At 40.6% G+C, this 12,591-nt stretch overlaps 2 protein-coding genes across 2 annotated transcripts in view; one reads left to right on the top strand and one right to left on the bottom strand.

The window, feature by feature from the left end:
* The window catches only part of PMPCB (peptidase, mitochondrial processing subunit beta), a 16,940-nt gene extending 16,753 nt beyond the window's left edge, over positions 1-187 (bottom strand). The window contains exon 1 of the mRNA XM_006140787.3: positions 57-187. Coding sequence (XP_006140849.1) covers positions 57-155 — 99 coding nt within the window. The 5' untranslated portion in view covers positions 156-187. The remainder of the gene's footprint in view (positions 1-56) is intronic.
* Positions 188-259: 72 nt separating this feature from the next.
* NAPEPLD (N-acyl phosphatidylethanolamine phospholipase D) overlaps positions 260-12,591 on the top strand; it is an 88,933-nt gene continuing 76,601 nt past the window's right edge. Inside the window, exon 1 of the mRNA XM_006140785.3 lies at positions 260-380. The gene's annotated coding sequence lies outside the window, so the exon portion shown is untranslated. The remainder of the gene's footprint in view (positions 381-12,591) is intronic.

Genomic DNA, 12,591 nt, shown 5'->3' with positions numbered 1-12,591 from the left:
TGTGTCGGGCAGGAGAGGTTGGCCCAGCCAGCCGGAGCCGGAGGAAGGAGCCTCACCCGCCTGGCTGCGCCTCCGACCAGAAACTTCTCGGTATAACCCCAAAGCCTGCGCCGCGCCGCGGGCAACAAAAGTGACCGCGCCGCCGCCGCCGCCATCTCTGCTGAGAGCAGCTGGAGGATGTGCTTCCGGGGGCGTGACCCGAGGTCCCAGAGCAGAAGCCATGCCCCACCGTGTGGCCATGATGGGAATAGCATCCCTCAAAACCGCCGTGGAAGGAAACGACGGGGGCCTGAGGCTGAGGGGTTTACACCAAATAACACGAGTTAGGAAGTCTGTAGAAACCCGTGTCATCAGTTACTTCTGTCAGTCGCCTACGACGGGTAAGGCACAATGATGTGAATTACAGGTAACCTGATACAACATGTTATCCCACTGGTGGATGGAATCGATTGGAAAAAGTAGAATAGACATCCACCCTCGCTGTCCTTGTTAAAAAAAAAAAGTCTAGGGATCAGCAGATGGCGTAATGGTTACGTCACCGGATCACATGGGTGACCGGGGTTCAAGTCCTGGACCTGGTATCTTGAAACGGGTTGGGCATGTGCTCACCCAAAATCCCCTGAGGAGAACGGAGAAGGCATTGCAGCATGGCCATTCTCCCTGGGAGGAGGTGGGTATTTCTCATTTTCTGTCTCTCTATTTCTCCTCCAAGTGCCTTGTAGCAAAAATCTCTCTTAAAAAAAGAAAAAAGTCTAGTGGGAGAGACAGGCGAGGTGAAGGGAGGACAGGATGGATCAGTGTTGGTCCTCATTTACTTTTTAAATGTTTACAGCCTGGCTCATCCTGTTCTGTAGACATTGTCCTTGGTGAGGTCACTAGTTGCTGAAAAATAGACGCTTTATAGACCATAACAGGACAAATGTAAAGACTGGGCCTGACTACTCATCGCCCAGGTAAGCCAATTTCTGAGATAATGAGAGTTTGTTTAGAGAAAGGTTTTATTACAGAGAAGATGCCACTTGGGAGAATGTAGAGACCAAGACTTTTTTTTTTTTTTGACAGGTTTATTGCTATAGGGTGCTCGCCAGAAAGACAGAAAGTGAGAAATCACCCCTGGTGATTTCATGGATGGCTATGCCACAATCCCTTCTCCTCCATTCTCCTCTTGGGATCTTGGGCATGCATGCACATGTGCCTGGTGTGAGTTTAAGCCACCAGGTCCAGGACTCAAACTATGGTTGGCTACATGGGAGTCCAGCAACATAGCCATATGCTTGAAAAATACACTGCCAAATGTGTACACTGCCCAAAATCCTGAAAAGAGAATGGAGGAGAAAGGACCTTGGCATGGCCATTCTGCCTAGGGGTGATTTCTCACTTTCCCTATCTCTGGATCTCCATCTCTGTCTCTGGATAGTGCATGCCCTATGGCAAAAATAAAAATTAAAATGTCGAATAATTAAGGCTATCACAATGTGGGTACTACAGGACCATAAGCATAATGTGATAGCATCAATTAGTCAAGAGGAAAAGAGAGTATGAGCTCAAATTATTGTGTAGGGCATATGTCTTCATCTTTAAAAATGAGGTAAACCTGGTAAATATGTATTTAAGGCCAAAAAGAATCTTTTTTTCATAATTCTCAGGAGCCAGTGTCAACACCTCATCTTACAGTCCTAATGGTAGGATTTGACATTGTTGGCTTCTTTGAAATTCTCTTTTTTTTCATGTCTTAAATCTTTGTCTCCTCACAATCCCTTTTCTATCACATTCTTGGGCTTTATTCTCAGGTTCTTGAAGGAAACTAAAAATAGCAAACACTTTCTTCTTTTGGGGAGAGGAGGTGGGATTTGATGTTGTGAGATGGTGAGGCCTAGTGGGAAGTGATTGGGTCACAATGACTGCATGGCACCACTCCTGTAAATAGATTAACGATGTCTCAGGAGACCTAGTGAGTTCTAGTTCTCATGGGAATGGGTGGGTTCTCATAAGAGCTAGTTATAAAAATGAAGAGAACCATTTGCAGCTTTCTCTCTCTCTGCATATACCTGCCATCCTGGGCGATTCCATCAGCTACCAGACTGTGAATAATAAAGCCCTGTTTCTTTGCAAATCACCCACTCTCAGATATTTCTATTGGCAAAGCAAAAACAAAGGAAAACAAGGACAAAAAGTCCTGGTGAAGTGAGTAGGTGTATTTATCCCTCAAGTGTCCCCAAGGACTTTTTCATCCAGCTATCTTCTCTTCTTTTTCTTGGAGAGATTTTTGCTATAGGGCGCGTGCGCTCACCAGAAAGACAGAGAGAGACAGAGAGATAGAAAGCAAGAAATCACCCCCCCAGGGGGGATGGCCACGCCACAATCCCTTCTCCTCCGTTCTCCTCTCGGGACCTTGGGCACACACGCACACATACCCAGCACAAGCTTAAGCCACCAGGTCCGGTACTCAAACTGTGGTCAACTACAGGAGAGTTCAGCAACATAGCCATTACGCTAAGTGTTGGTCCCCTCATCCAGCTATCTTCTCCAAGTTCTAGTAGCCATTTCATTTCCTTCTTCTTTTGGGCCTATGCTGATATAGGGTCTCTGGTGTTGAGAGTTTTGGAATACTCTACTCACTGTCAGTTTCTCTAAACTCTGCCCCTTTATTAAATCTTCGTCAAATTACCCAGTTTATAGATGCCAGTAACCGAACTGTCACAAAGTTTTAGATTTAATTTTCGTTAATAGATATTAATATATATCAGTATTATATTTAATATTTATTAAATTATATTAGAATTAAAATAATATTCAATAGTATTATTATATAATATTTAGTTTTACTTTAGTAGAAAAAATGAAACAAGTTGAAGGATAAATATTTATTTGCTATAAGAGATATTATTTCTAAGAGCTACCTATTGAGATAAAAAAAACTGTTGTTTTAAATTGAAATAAGTGGGCCAGAAGGCAGTGTGGTGGTCAAGGTGCTAGATCCCACATGGCCAATTCCACAATTCAAGTCCCGGACCAAGTGGCTTGAAAAATACTCTGGGCACGTGTGCGTGTATACCCCAAATCCCAAGAGAAGACCAGAGGAGAAAGAAGACCCTTGGAGAGTGATTTCTCACTTTCCCTCTTTCTCTGTCTCTCTCTGCCATTCTATGGTGAGCACGTGTGCCTTATAGCAAAAATTAACAACAGCAGCAAAACTGAAACAAATTATTTCTTTAAGTCTTCTCTTGTACTAGTCCTGAGGTTTGGTCATGAAAGGAGCCAGGTCCCAGATGGTAGACCATAGCCTTTGAATCTTGGTCCCAGTGTCTTGAAAAACATGCCTGACAAGTATATGCCTGTGTGCCCCAAATTCCAACAAGATGGAGAATTAAGGAGAAGGAATTACTGCGTGACTATTTCCCACTGGGAGGTACTTTCTCCCTCTGCCTCTGTTTCTCTCTGGTAAATGCACTAGCCCTCTGGTACATTTTCTTTAAGTACCCTTTTAAGTTGGAGATTTTAAATGTGTTTTAATTTAAACTATTGTTCTTGACTCCCAGCATGAAGTGATAAATGCATTTGAGATCTAATAATTTTTCTAACCATATTTCCCCACCCATTGATTTTTGTTAGTTATATTATTTTCTTTCTTTTTATTTATTTATTTATTTATTTATTTATTTTTATTTATTTATTTTTTTTGGAGAGGTTTTCACTATAGGGCACGTGCGCTCGCCAGACAGACAGAGAGAGACAGAGAGACAGAAAGTGAGAAATCACCCCCCAGGGGGGATGGTCACGCCGCAATCCCTTCTCCATTCTCCTCTCGGGATCTTGGGCATGCACGCACATGTGCCCGGTGTGAGTTTTAAGCCACTGGGTCCAGGACGCGAACCGCAGTCGACTACGTGGGAGTCCAGTGACATAGCCATTACGCTAACTGCTAGTTCCCAGTTATATTATTTTCTGCCTTACTCAAATTTATCTCATTTATATTGTATTCTGTAACTACCATTCCTATAATTGTAAGTACTGATGATAATTTTAAATGGATCAATTTTATAATATCGTAGATTATTTTATGTGGCTTTTCTATTTTTTTAAGAATTATTTTCTTTAACTTTATTTATTTATGTATTTTAATTTGACCAGAGAGGGACAGAGAGAGAGAAAGAGGAAGAGAGAGAGAAAAAAGAAAGTGAGAAAGCAATCTGCCAGTCTGGGACTCAAACCGTGGTCAGCCATGGGGGAGTCCAGCACCCTCAATCACCACACCACCCACCAGTCCCAAGGCTATTCTATTTCTAAGACTTTACTTTGATTAACATCTAAACTAACTGAATTTCATGGTTGAATATTGTTAAAAATTGCTACTATTTTTTTTTTGAAAGTTTCATCAGGGAGGTCATATTTCTTTAATTCTTCCGTCTTTGAGAATGTCTGCTTTTATCTTTCTACTTAAATTTTTGCTGTTATTCTTTCTTTCTTTCTTTCTTTTTTTCTTTCTTTCTTTCTTTCTTTTCTTTCCTTCTTTCTTTCTCTCTTCATTTCTCTCTCTTTCTTTCCTTCTTCCTTTCTATTTTTAACCGAGAGAGATTTTTGCTATAGGGTGCATGTGCTTGACAGAGACAGAGACAAAGAGACAGAGAGCAAGAAATCACACCCACCTCCCCAGGAGGGATGGCCATGCTGCAATCTCTTCTTCACCAGCCTCCTCTCAAGATTTTGGGTACACATGCATACATGCTTGGCATTAGATTCAAGTCACTGGGTACAGGACTCTAACCATGATCCACCACATGGAAGTCCAGTGAGTTAACGATTATGCCATCCGCTGGTCCCTTGAATGATATTTTATCTGGGCCTAATATTGTTAGGTCACATTTTCATTTTGTCAGAATTTTGTAAACATTGCTCCACATGTTCTTGAATTAAATGTTTGGTTTTTTTGTGAGATTTTTTTTTTGCTATAGGGTGCGTGCACTTGCCAGACACACAGAGAGAGACAGAGAGACAGAACACGAGAAATCACCCCCCAGGGGGAATGGCCACAACACAATCCCTTCTCCTCCTTCTCTTCTCGTGATCTTGGGCACGCATACACACGCACCCGGCGTGAGTTTAAGCCACTGGGTCCGGGACTAGAACCGCCATCGACTACATGGGAATCCAGCAACATAGCCATTACGCTAACTGCTGGTCCTGTTTTTTTTGGTTTTTTTTGTTTTTTTGAGATGTCTAACACTAACCAGATTGTTTATCACTCATAAATATAGCTTCTGTTATCTGGCTAGATATCGGAAAAATGTGTTTTACTCTTCAAGTTCAATAACTTAATTAGGAGTGATCTTAGTCATGAATAACTTTTGTGCCTAGTGATTTTTATCAGAATTTCCAGTAACATGGTATCTTTTTAAAAAGTAATTGTTTTTATTTTTATTTATTCATTCATTTATTTTAATTTGACCAGAGAGAGACACAGAGAGAGAAAAAGAATGGGAGAAAGAAAGCCACCAGGTCCAGGACTTGAACCGTGGTTGGCCATGTGGGAGTGTCCAGTGTCTTAACCACCACGCCACCTGCTGGTCCCCATGGTATCTTTTTTTTTTTAAGCTGCAGGTTTACTTCTTCCTTCATTTTAGGGAAACTCTCTTTTAATACATCTTCTGGCATTCCATTGGTGAATTCTTTCTTCAGGGATAGTAACTGTCCTTATGCTGAATTACTTTATCTATCTTCCATATTCATTAACATCTCTCTAATTTCTTAAAGTTTTGTTATTTTCTTCTATATATTTTTAGTAATTTTCTCAAGCCAGAAATAGACCTACACAAATATTTCCTACTATTTTTTTTTTTTAATTTCCCAAAATGTATGTGCACTCTCAGAGGAGAGAGAAAATAAGAATACACCTCCCATGGGGAATGGTCATGCCGCAATCCCTTCTCCTCTATTTCTACTTCCTTTCAGGATTTTGGATATGCATATACACATGCTAGAGTGTTTCTCAAGCTGCCAGGTTCAGGACTCAAATTACAATCCTGACCATATGGGATCCAGTTGCCCCAACCACCAAATCCAAGGGCTAGTAGTCTTGCCCAAGTAATTTTTGACAAAGATAGAAACGCAATTTTTGTGTTTTTTAAAAATTTTATTTAGTTATTTATTCCATGAGAAAGAGAGACAGAGAGATACATAGAGAGACAGGCATCCCCAATAGGATTTTCATGTCATGAACCACCCCTAGTTTTGGCCAGCCCCAGATCATGGGCACACATGTACCTCATGTGTTCACAAAGGTCTCCAGATATGAACCTGGAACTTTCTTATTTAGTTCAGTCTTGCGGAGTATGGCATTACTGCTGCCTTTGAGGGCAGGCTTCTCAACAAATGCTGCTAAAGCAATTCAATATTTATAGTCTCCTCTGCTTCCTCTGCAGAAATGAATCTCAACGTGACCTCATGCCTTACACAAAAACTAATGCAAAATGGATTATGAACTTAAAAGTAAAATTATAAAACTTTTAAAAGAATACATAATATAAATTCTTTGGAATATAGTGGTGGGCAAAGAGTTTTTAGACATGACACTAAAAGTTTAATTCATAAAAGGAAGAACTGATAAACTGGACATTATTAAAATTAAAACCTTGCACTATGAAAAATACTGTGAAGAAGATGAAAAGAGAAGCTACAGACTGGGAAAAAATATAATTGCAAGTCAAATATTCAACAAAAGACTTGTGCTAACTACATGGAAGACTCTCAAAACACTAAAACAAAACAAATCGCTAAACAGTCCAATTAGAAAATGAGTAAAAAACATGAATGGATATTTTAGTGGAGAAACCCAGATAGCAAATAAGCACATGAGAAAATGTCCAACATCATTAGCCATTGAAAAAAAATAAATCAAGGGACCAGCAGATGGTATAGTGCTTATGTCGCTGGACTCCCACATGGCCGACTACAGCAGTCCCTGACCCAGTGGTTTGAAAATCATTCTGGGCATGTGTGCATGTGTGCCCAAGATCCCAAGAGGAAAATGGAGGAGAAGGGATTGCAGCATGACCACCCCCCTGAGGGGAGTGATTTCTCACTTTCCCTCTCACTGTCTCTTCTCTCTCTCTGGTGAGCACATTCACCCCAAGGCAAAAACCTCTTTAGAAAAAAATAGATAAATGAGAAAAATACAAATTAAAATGATGAAATGCCACTACACATGTAGCACACTGGATCAAGTGGAGAAAATGAAAAAGCATCAACAATACCATATGCTGGCAAGGGTGCAGAGAAATGAAATCACCTGTACATTGCTGGTGGGAATGTAAAATTCCAGAGTGGTATATGCCACTTACTGTATTACACAGCAAATGGATTCTTGGGTTATCCCAGAGAGAAGAAAACTTTTGTTCACACATAAACATCTAAATGAATATTTATAGCAGCTTTATTCATAGTAACTAAAAACAAACTATAGTACATCCATACATGGAATACTACTTAATACTGAAAAGGAATGAACTATTGATAAACAACACAATTGAATAGAACTGAAGGGAATTATGTTAATCTCAAAAGGAATGATAGTCTATGATTCCATTTCTATAATATTCTTGAAATGACAAAACCATGGAAAGAATAGGTTAGTAGTTTCCAGGGATTTAGGAAGGGCTGGGACAAGAAGAAAGTGATTATGGCTATAAAAGTGTAATATGAGGGGTCCTTGAGGTAATGGAATTGTTTTCTGGTGGTGGTTACATAAATCTACAGATGTGTAAAATTGCATAACATTTAACTAGATACAAACAAAAGCATATAAAACTGGCAAAATAAGAAGGTCAGTGGAGGGACCAGCAGTTAGCATAATGGCTATGTCGCTGGACTGCCATGTAGCCAACTGCGGTTCAAGTCCCAGACCTGCCTGGTGGCTTAAACTCAAGCCAGGCATGTGTGGGTGCGTGCCCAAGATCCCAAGAGGAGAATGGAGGAGAAGGGATTGCGGCATGGCCATCCCCCCTGGGGGGTGATTTTTCGCTTTCTGTCTCTCTGTCTCTCTCTGTCTGTCTGGCGAGCACACGCGCCCTATAGCAAAAACCTCTCCAAAAAAAACAAAAAAGGAAAAGAAGAAGAAAAAAAGAAGGGCAGTGGATTGTATTAATGCCAATTTCCTAGTTGTGGTGATGTATTATAGTTATGCAAGATATTACCACCTTGGCCAAACTGGATAAAAGCTACATGAGGTCTCATGCTATTTCTTACAACTTCTGTTGAACCTATGATTATGTCAAAATTTTAAAAATTATTTAAAGGAAAAAATGAAGTTACATTTCTAAAAAAGTCTTTTATTATAGGTAAGATATACTTCTTTCTATCAATTGATCATTAAGTATCTCAGTCACGCATTCAAATACACGCACATACACACACCAGTCACAGGGGTCCTTATACAAATTGAAATAAAAAGAGAATTTCAGAATTGTTCACCCAGCCATGACTAATAAAGCAATAAAGAGAACTGAAAATGAATTGGAGCAAAAAATCTTTGCATGTTTCATAAAGCTTTCGTGATCTAGTCTTTTCTACAATGGTCCCCTGGTGATGAGGGAGCGATTAGTGTGCTATGAGCTGTGTACTGTGACAGTTTGAGTATTTCCCTGCATCTGGCTGTGGACTGGCAGCCTTTGTGCACAGACTGGACTCATTGAAGTGCTTTGGCTTTCTTCTTTTTTGTTTCTTGCCTCTTAATGGAGGTTATACTGAGTAGGAAGTAGGCCCTGATTTGAATGTATAATTACCATGGGAACGGAAGCCACATTCAGTCCCTGGGAATGTGCACTATGGCCCCAAAATGTCTATTGACAAAGTCCTTCTTAGGCAGTTTTCTGTGTTCTGAATGTTTCTGCATTTGAGTGAGTGTGCATATGTATCCCTGTGTACTTATGTGCTTATACATTAGCTGTTTTTTTTTTTTTTCTTTGAGGATGGATGGAGAAGAAACTGTGAGGCACTTTATAAAAATACTTCACATTCTTCAAGTTTTGGGGTTGTTCTTATTAACTAGGAATCAACTATAATTAAGTATAGTAGAAGGAAAATAATTTCTAAAAAGCTCCTACCTACCCCCATTCAAGCCACCAATCTCTTCCATAGGAATATAATCCCAGCATTTGGATGCTAGTGATATCTGATTTTCTGACTTCTTTTCCTTCATTTTCCCTAATCTGGATGACCCCAAATTATGAAGATCTTTTTGTGCCCAGTGATCCTTCAGTGGTACTTGAATCAAGAATTGCCTCTTCATTTTGCTCTCTGTTGTTTATCCAGTTAGTGTTCCTTGACTAACCCTGGAATAATGTATACTAGGAGTTTCTGCCCCTAACTTCCATTCAGTCCACAAACCTTCCTGGAGGTTCCATCTGCCTGCAGTGGAGTCCAAAGGGACTTCCAGATACATGTTCTGATCTAGCTGTCTCCAGTGGTACCTTTAGCAAAGGGGCCTGATGAGTGCAATGGAGAGAAAGGGGACAGGGTCCAGATTCAGTAAAGATCTCAACAGAATTTTTCAAGAATATTTTACTAGGCCCATTTGTGGTGGCACAGCAGTTAGCGCAACACTCTGCAATGCTCAAGGCCACATGGAAGACAAGGGTTAGGTACCTAGATCACCATGCACATGCCAAGCATGTATATATGCCCATAATCCTGGTTGTCTGGGAAAGGCCAGGGGAGAGGATTATAGTTTGAGACTGTGTGGGAGCACCTCTCTCTTTTTCTCTCAAAATAAATAAATAAACTTAAAAAAAAAAAAGGAATTCCAAAATCACTTGGATCTCAAGATGTTATTTTAATTTTTTTTAGGAGAGGTTTTTGCTATAGGACATGTGCACTCGCCAGAAAGACAGAGACAGAGAGACAGAAGGCAAAAAAAATCACCCCCCGCCCAGGGGTGATGACCATGCCACAATCCTTTCTCCTACATTTTCCTCTTGGGATCTTGGGCATGCATGCACATGTGCCTGGCATGAGTTTAAGCCACCCAGTCCTGGACTTGAACCTCTGTTGATTATGTGGAAGTCCAGCGACATAACCATTATGCCATCTGCTGGTCCCTCAAGATGCTATTTTTAAAGACATGGTTATAAAATTCTTTTTGGAAATAATTGGACTTACTTTTAATGTTAATATTTGCTCAGTTATCTGAAAAAAATAGCAGATTTAGAAACTGTACAGATAATGATTTTCTAATTTACTGACTTAGAGCTTTGCTTTAGTGCCGATGTCTAGAGAGAAAAGTTAATCAAGTCATTTTGATTATCTGAGTGCAAGTCAGTTTGATTATCTGAGTGCCTAGTCTTCTGTATGAATCATGAGCAACACATGCCTGGTATACTCAGGAAGGTCCCTGGCCTTGAACTAGTAACCCTCCTATGTGGGATTGTGTCAGAGAGCATTGTGTTGCTTTGCTGTACCTACTGCCCAGCACCCCCAAGATAATCTTGACTCACTTTTCCTCTACCTCATCTCTAGGCCTGATGATCTTTTAGCTTCCGTTAGTCTGGGAGCCTATGCATGTATTGTTCCCTGAGCCTGGAATACCTTTGCTTGCCTAACTTTTACTCATCCTTCTAATCTTAGTTCCAAATTCCTTCTTTAGAAAATCCTCAGCAGAGGTAAGCAGGTAGTGTGGTGGTTAAGGCACTGGACTCCCACAGGGCTGACCACAGTTCAGATCCTGGACCTGGCGACAAAGAATCACACTGGGTGCACGTGTGTGCGTTCCTAAAATCCCAGAAGGAGAATGGAGGACAAGGGATTGTGGTGTGGCCATCCCCCCTGGGAAGTGATTTCTCACTTTCCCTCTCACTATCTCTGTCTCTCTAGGGAATTTATGCCCTAAGGCAAAAGCCTAAAAGAAAAAAAAAAAAAAGCCTCAGCAGATACTCGCAGATACTCTGTATCAGATAATATCGATGGCCCATCTAGACCAGCAGTACTCAGCTAGGCTTCCATCTTGGAACCATCGCAGACATGGCTGCTGTTAACAGCTCACACTTTCACTTTTCTCCAAACCATTGCCTTTGGCCTGTGGGAACTGTTCTGGTAAAAGATGCCTGGAAAGTTATTCTGGTCCCAAAGGGTGGCCTGTCAACTGATGTGGGGTAAAATAGTTCAGTCCCTTTGTTTCTAAATGGGACAAACTGGAACCTGCAGTTTATGGTCAGAGCTCCCTGTGGGATCAGGTCGAGTCTTGAGTTCTCTGAAACCACATTTTGCCTTCCCCATGTGCAGCTCTCATCCTTTATAGGTGTCTCCTGAGAGTGCGCCCACCATGAATCACTTGCACCTGATTTCCCATTTCAGGCTCTAGTTCTAGAGAACCTGCCCTCAGAAACCCCCAACAAAAATGTCATTCCCCGTTATTGTCTCACATACACCCTCCTCTCCTCAGAACACTTTTCAAAAATAGCAATTTAATATTTGTTTGTAGATTTATTAATTTCCTGTTTGTCTATTAGCTATGAGGCTGATGAGCTGTGAGGGTGGAGACCAAACCTGGTTTGTCTACCTCTGTGTCCGGAACACTAGCACCATGCGCAGAAGCATGGAGGATCTCCTAGATTGTTGAGTGGATGGATGCATATGTGAATTTGGGATCTTTCTTTAAGATGAATAGAATGCTGGGACTGGCAAGTGGCATGGTAGTTGGGGTGTTGTACTCCCACAGGTTCAACTGTGGTTTGAGTCCCAGACCTGGTGGTTTGCTTTCTCACTTTCCCTTTCTCTCTCTCTCATTCTCTCTCTGGTCAGGTCAAAATAATAATAATAAATAAAATAATTTAAATAATATGAATAGAATGTTTACATTTTCTCTTGACCTTGACTTGGGTGGGGCCCAGAGAGATCTCAAAGCCCTAGCTGATGTGGAGTCCTCTAAGAGAGCTGTCTGACTACCTCCAATCCCGTCTGCTGGTACCCAGCTAGGGTTTTTTTCCCCCAGAAAGTGAGAAATATTCTCTGCACTAACAATAATACTTTCCATGATTTCAATAAGTTTGTGTTCTATAGAGATTCTGTAATAATAAGAGCCCTTTTAGTTCTTTATTCATTGACAACCAACTCTAATTAGCCCCCACCAGGTATGGACACTGTTTTAGCTGCTGTGGCTATAGCACTGACCAGCAGACAAGATCTCTACGCTCTTAAAGTTCAGCATTCACTGGAGACAGGGATAAAAAATGGCCGACTGACAAAGAAGTACAATAGATAGTGATGAGTGCTAGGAGGAAAAGTAAAGAATGATGAGTAAAGATGTAGGCTGTCAGAGTGGACAGAGAAAACCTCTTAGGTGTCATTAGAGGTCAATGACTGTGTAATTATAACCCAATATTCTAGTTACATAGTAATAACATAGTAATAGTATTTCTTTATGTTCTAAGTACAAACATTAGAAAACTAGACTTCTTATGAAAATGAAATGAATAAAAGAATGACATTAACTTATATTCTTGCTTCTTGAGAAGAACCAAGAGGAGGAAGAAAATGAAAAGAACATAGTTATGATAACGTGGTGACAATTTCTTTATTTACTTAAATCGTGATGAGAAAACC

This window comes from Tupaia chinensis, unplaced genomic scaffold, assembly GCF_000334495.1.
Source record: "Tupaia chinensis unplaced genomic scaffold, TupChi_1.0 Scaffold000044_1, whole genome shotgun sequence".
NCBI lineage: Eukaryota > Metazoa > Chordata > Mammalia > Scandentia > Tupaiidae > Tupaia > Tupaia belangeri.
This window is presented reverse-complemented; position numbering and strand designations above follow the sequence as displayed.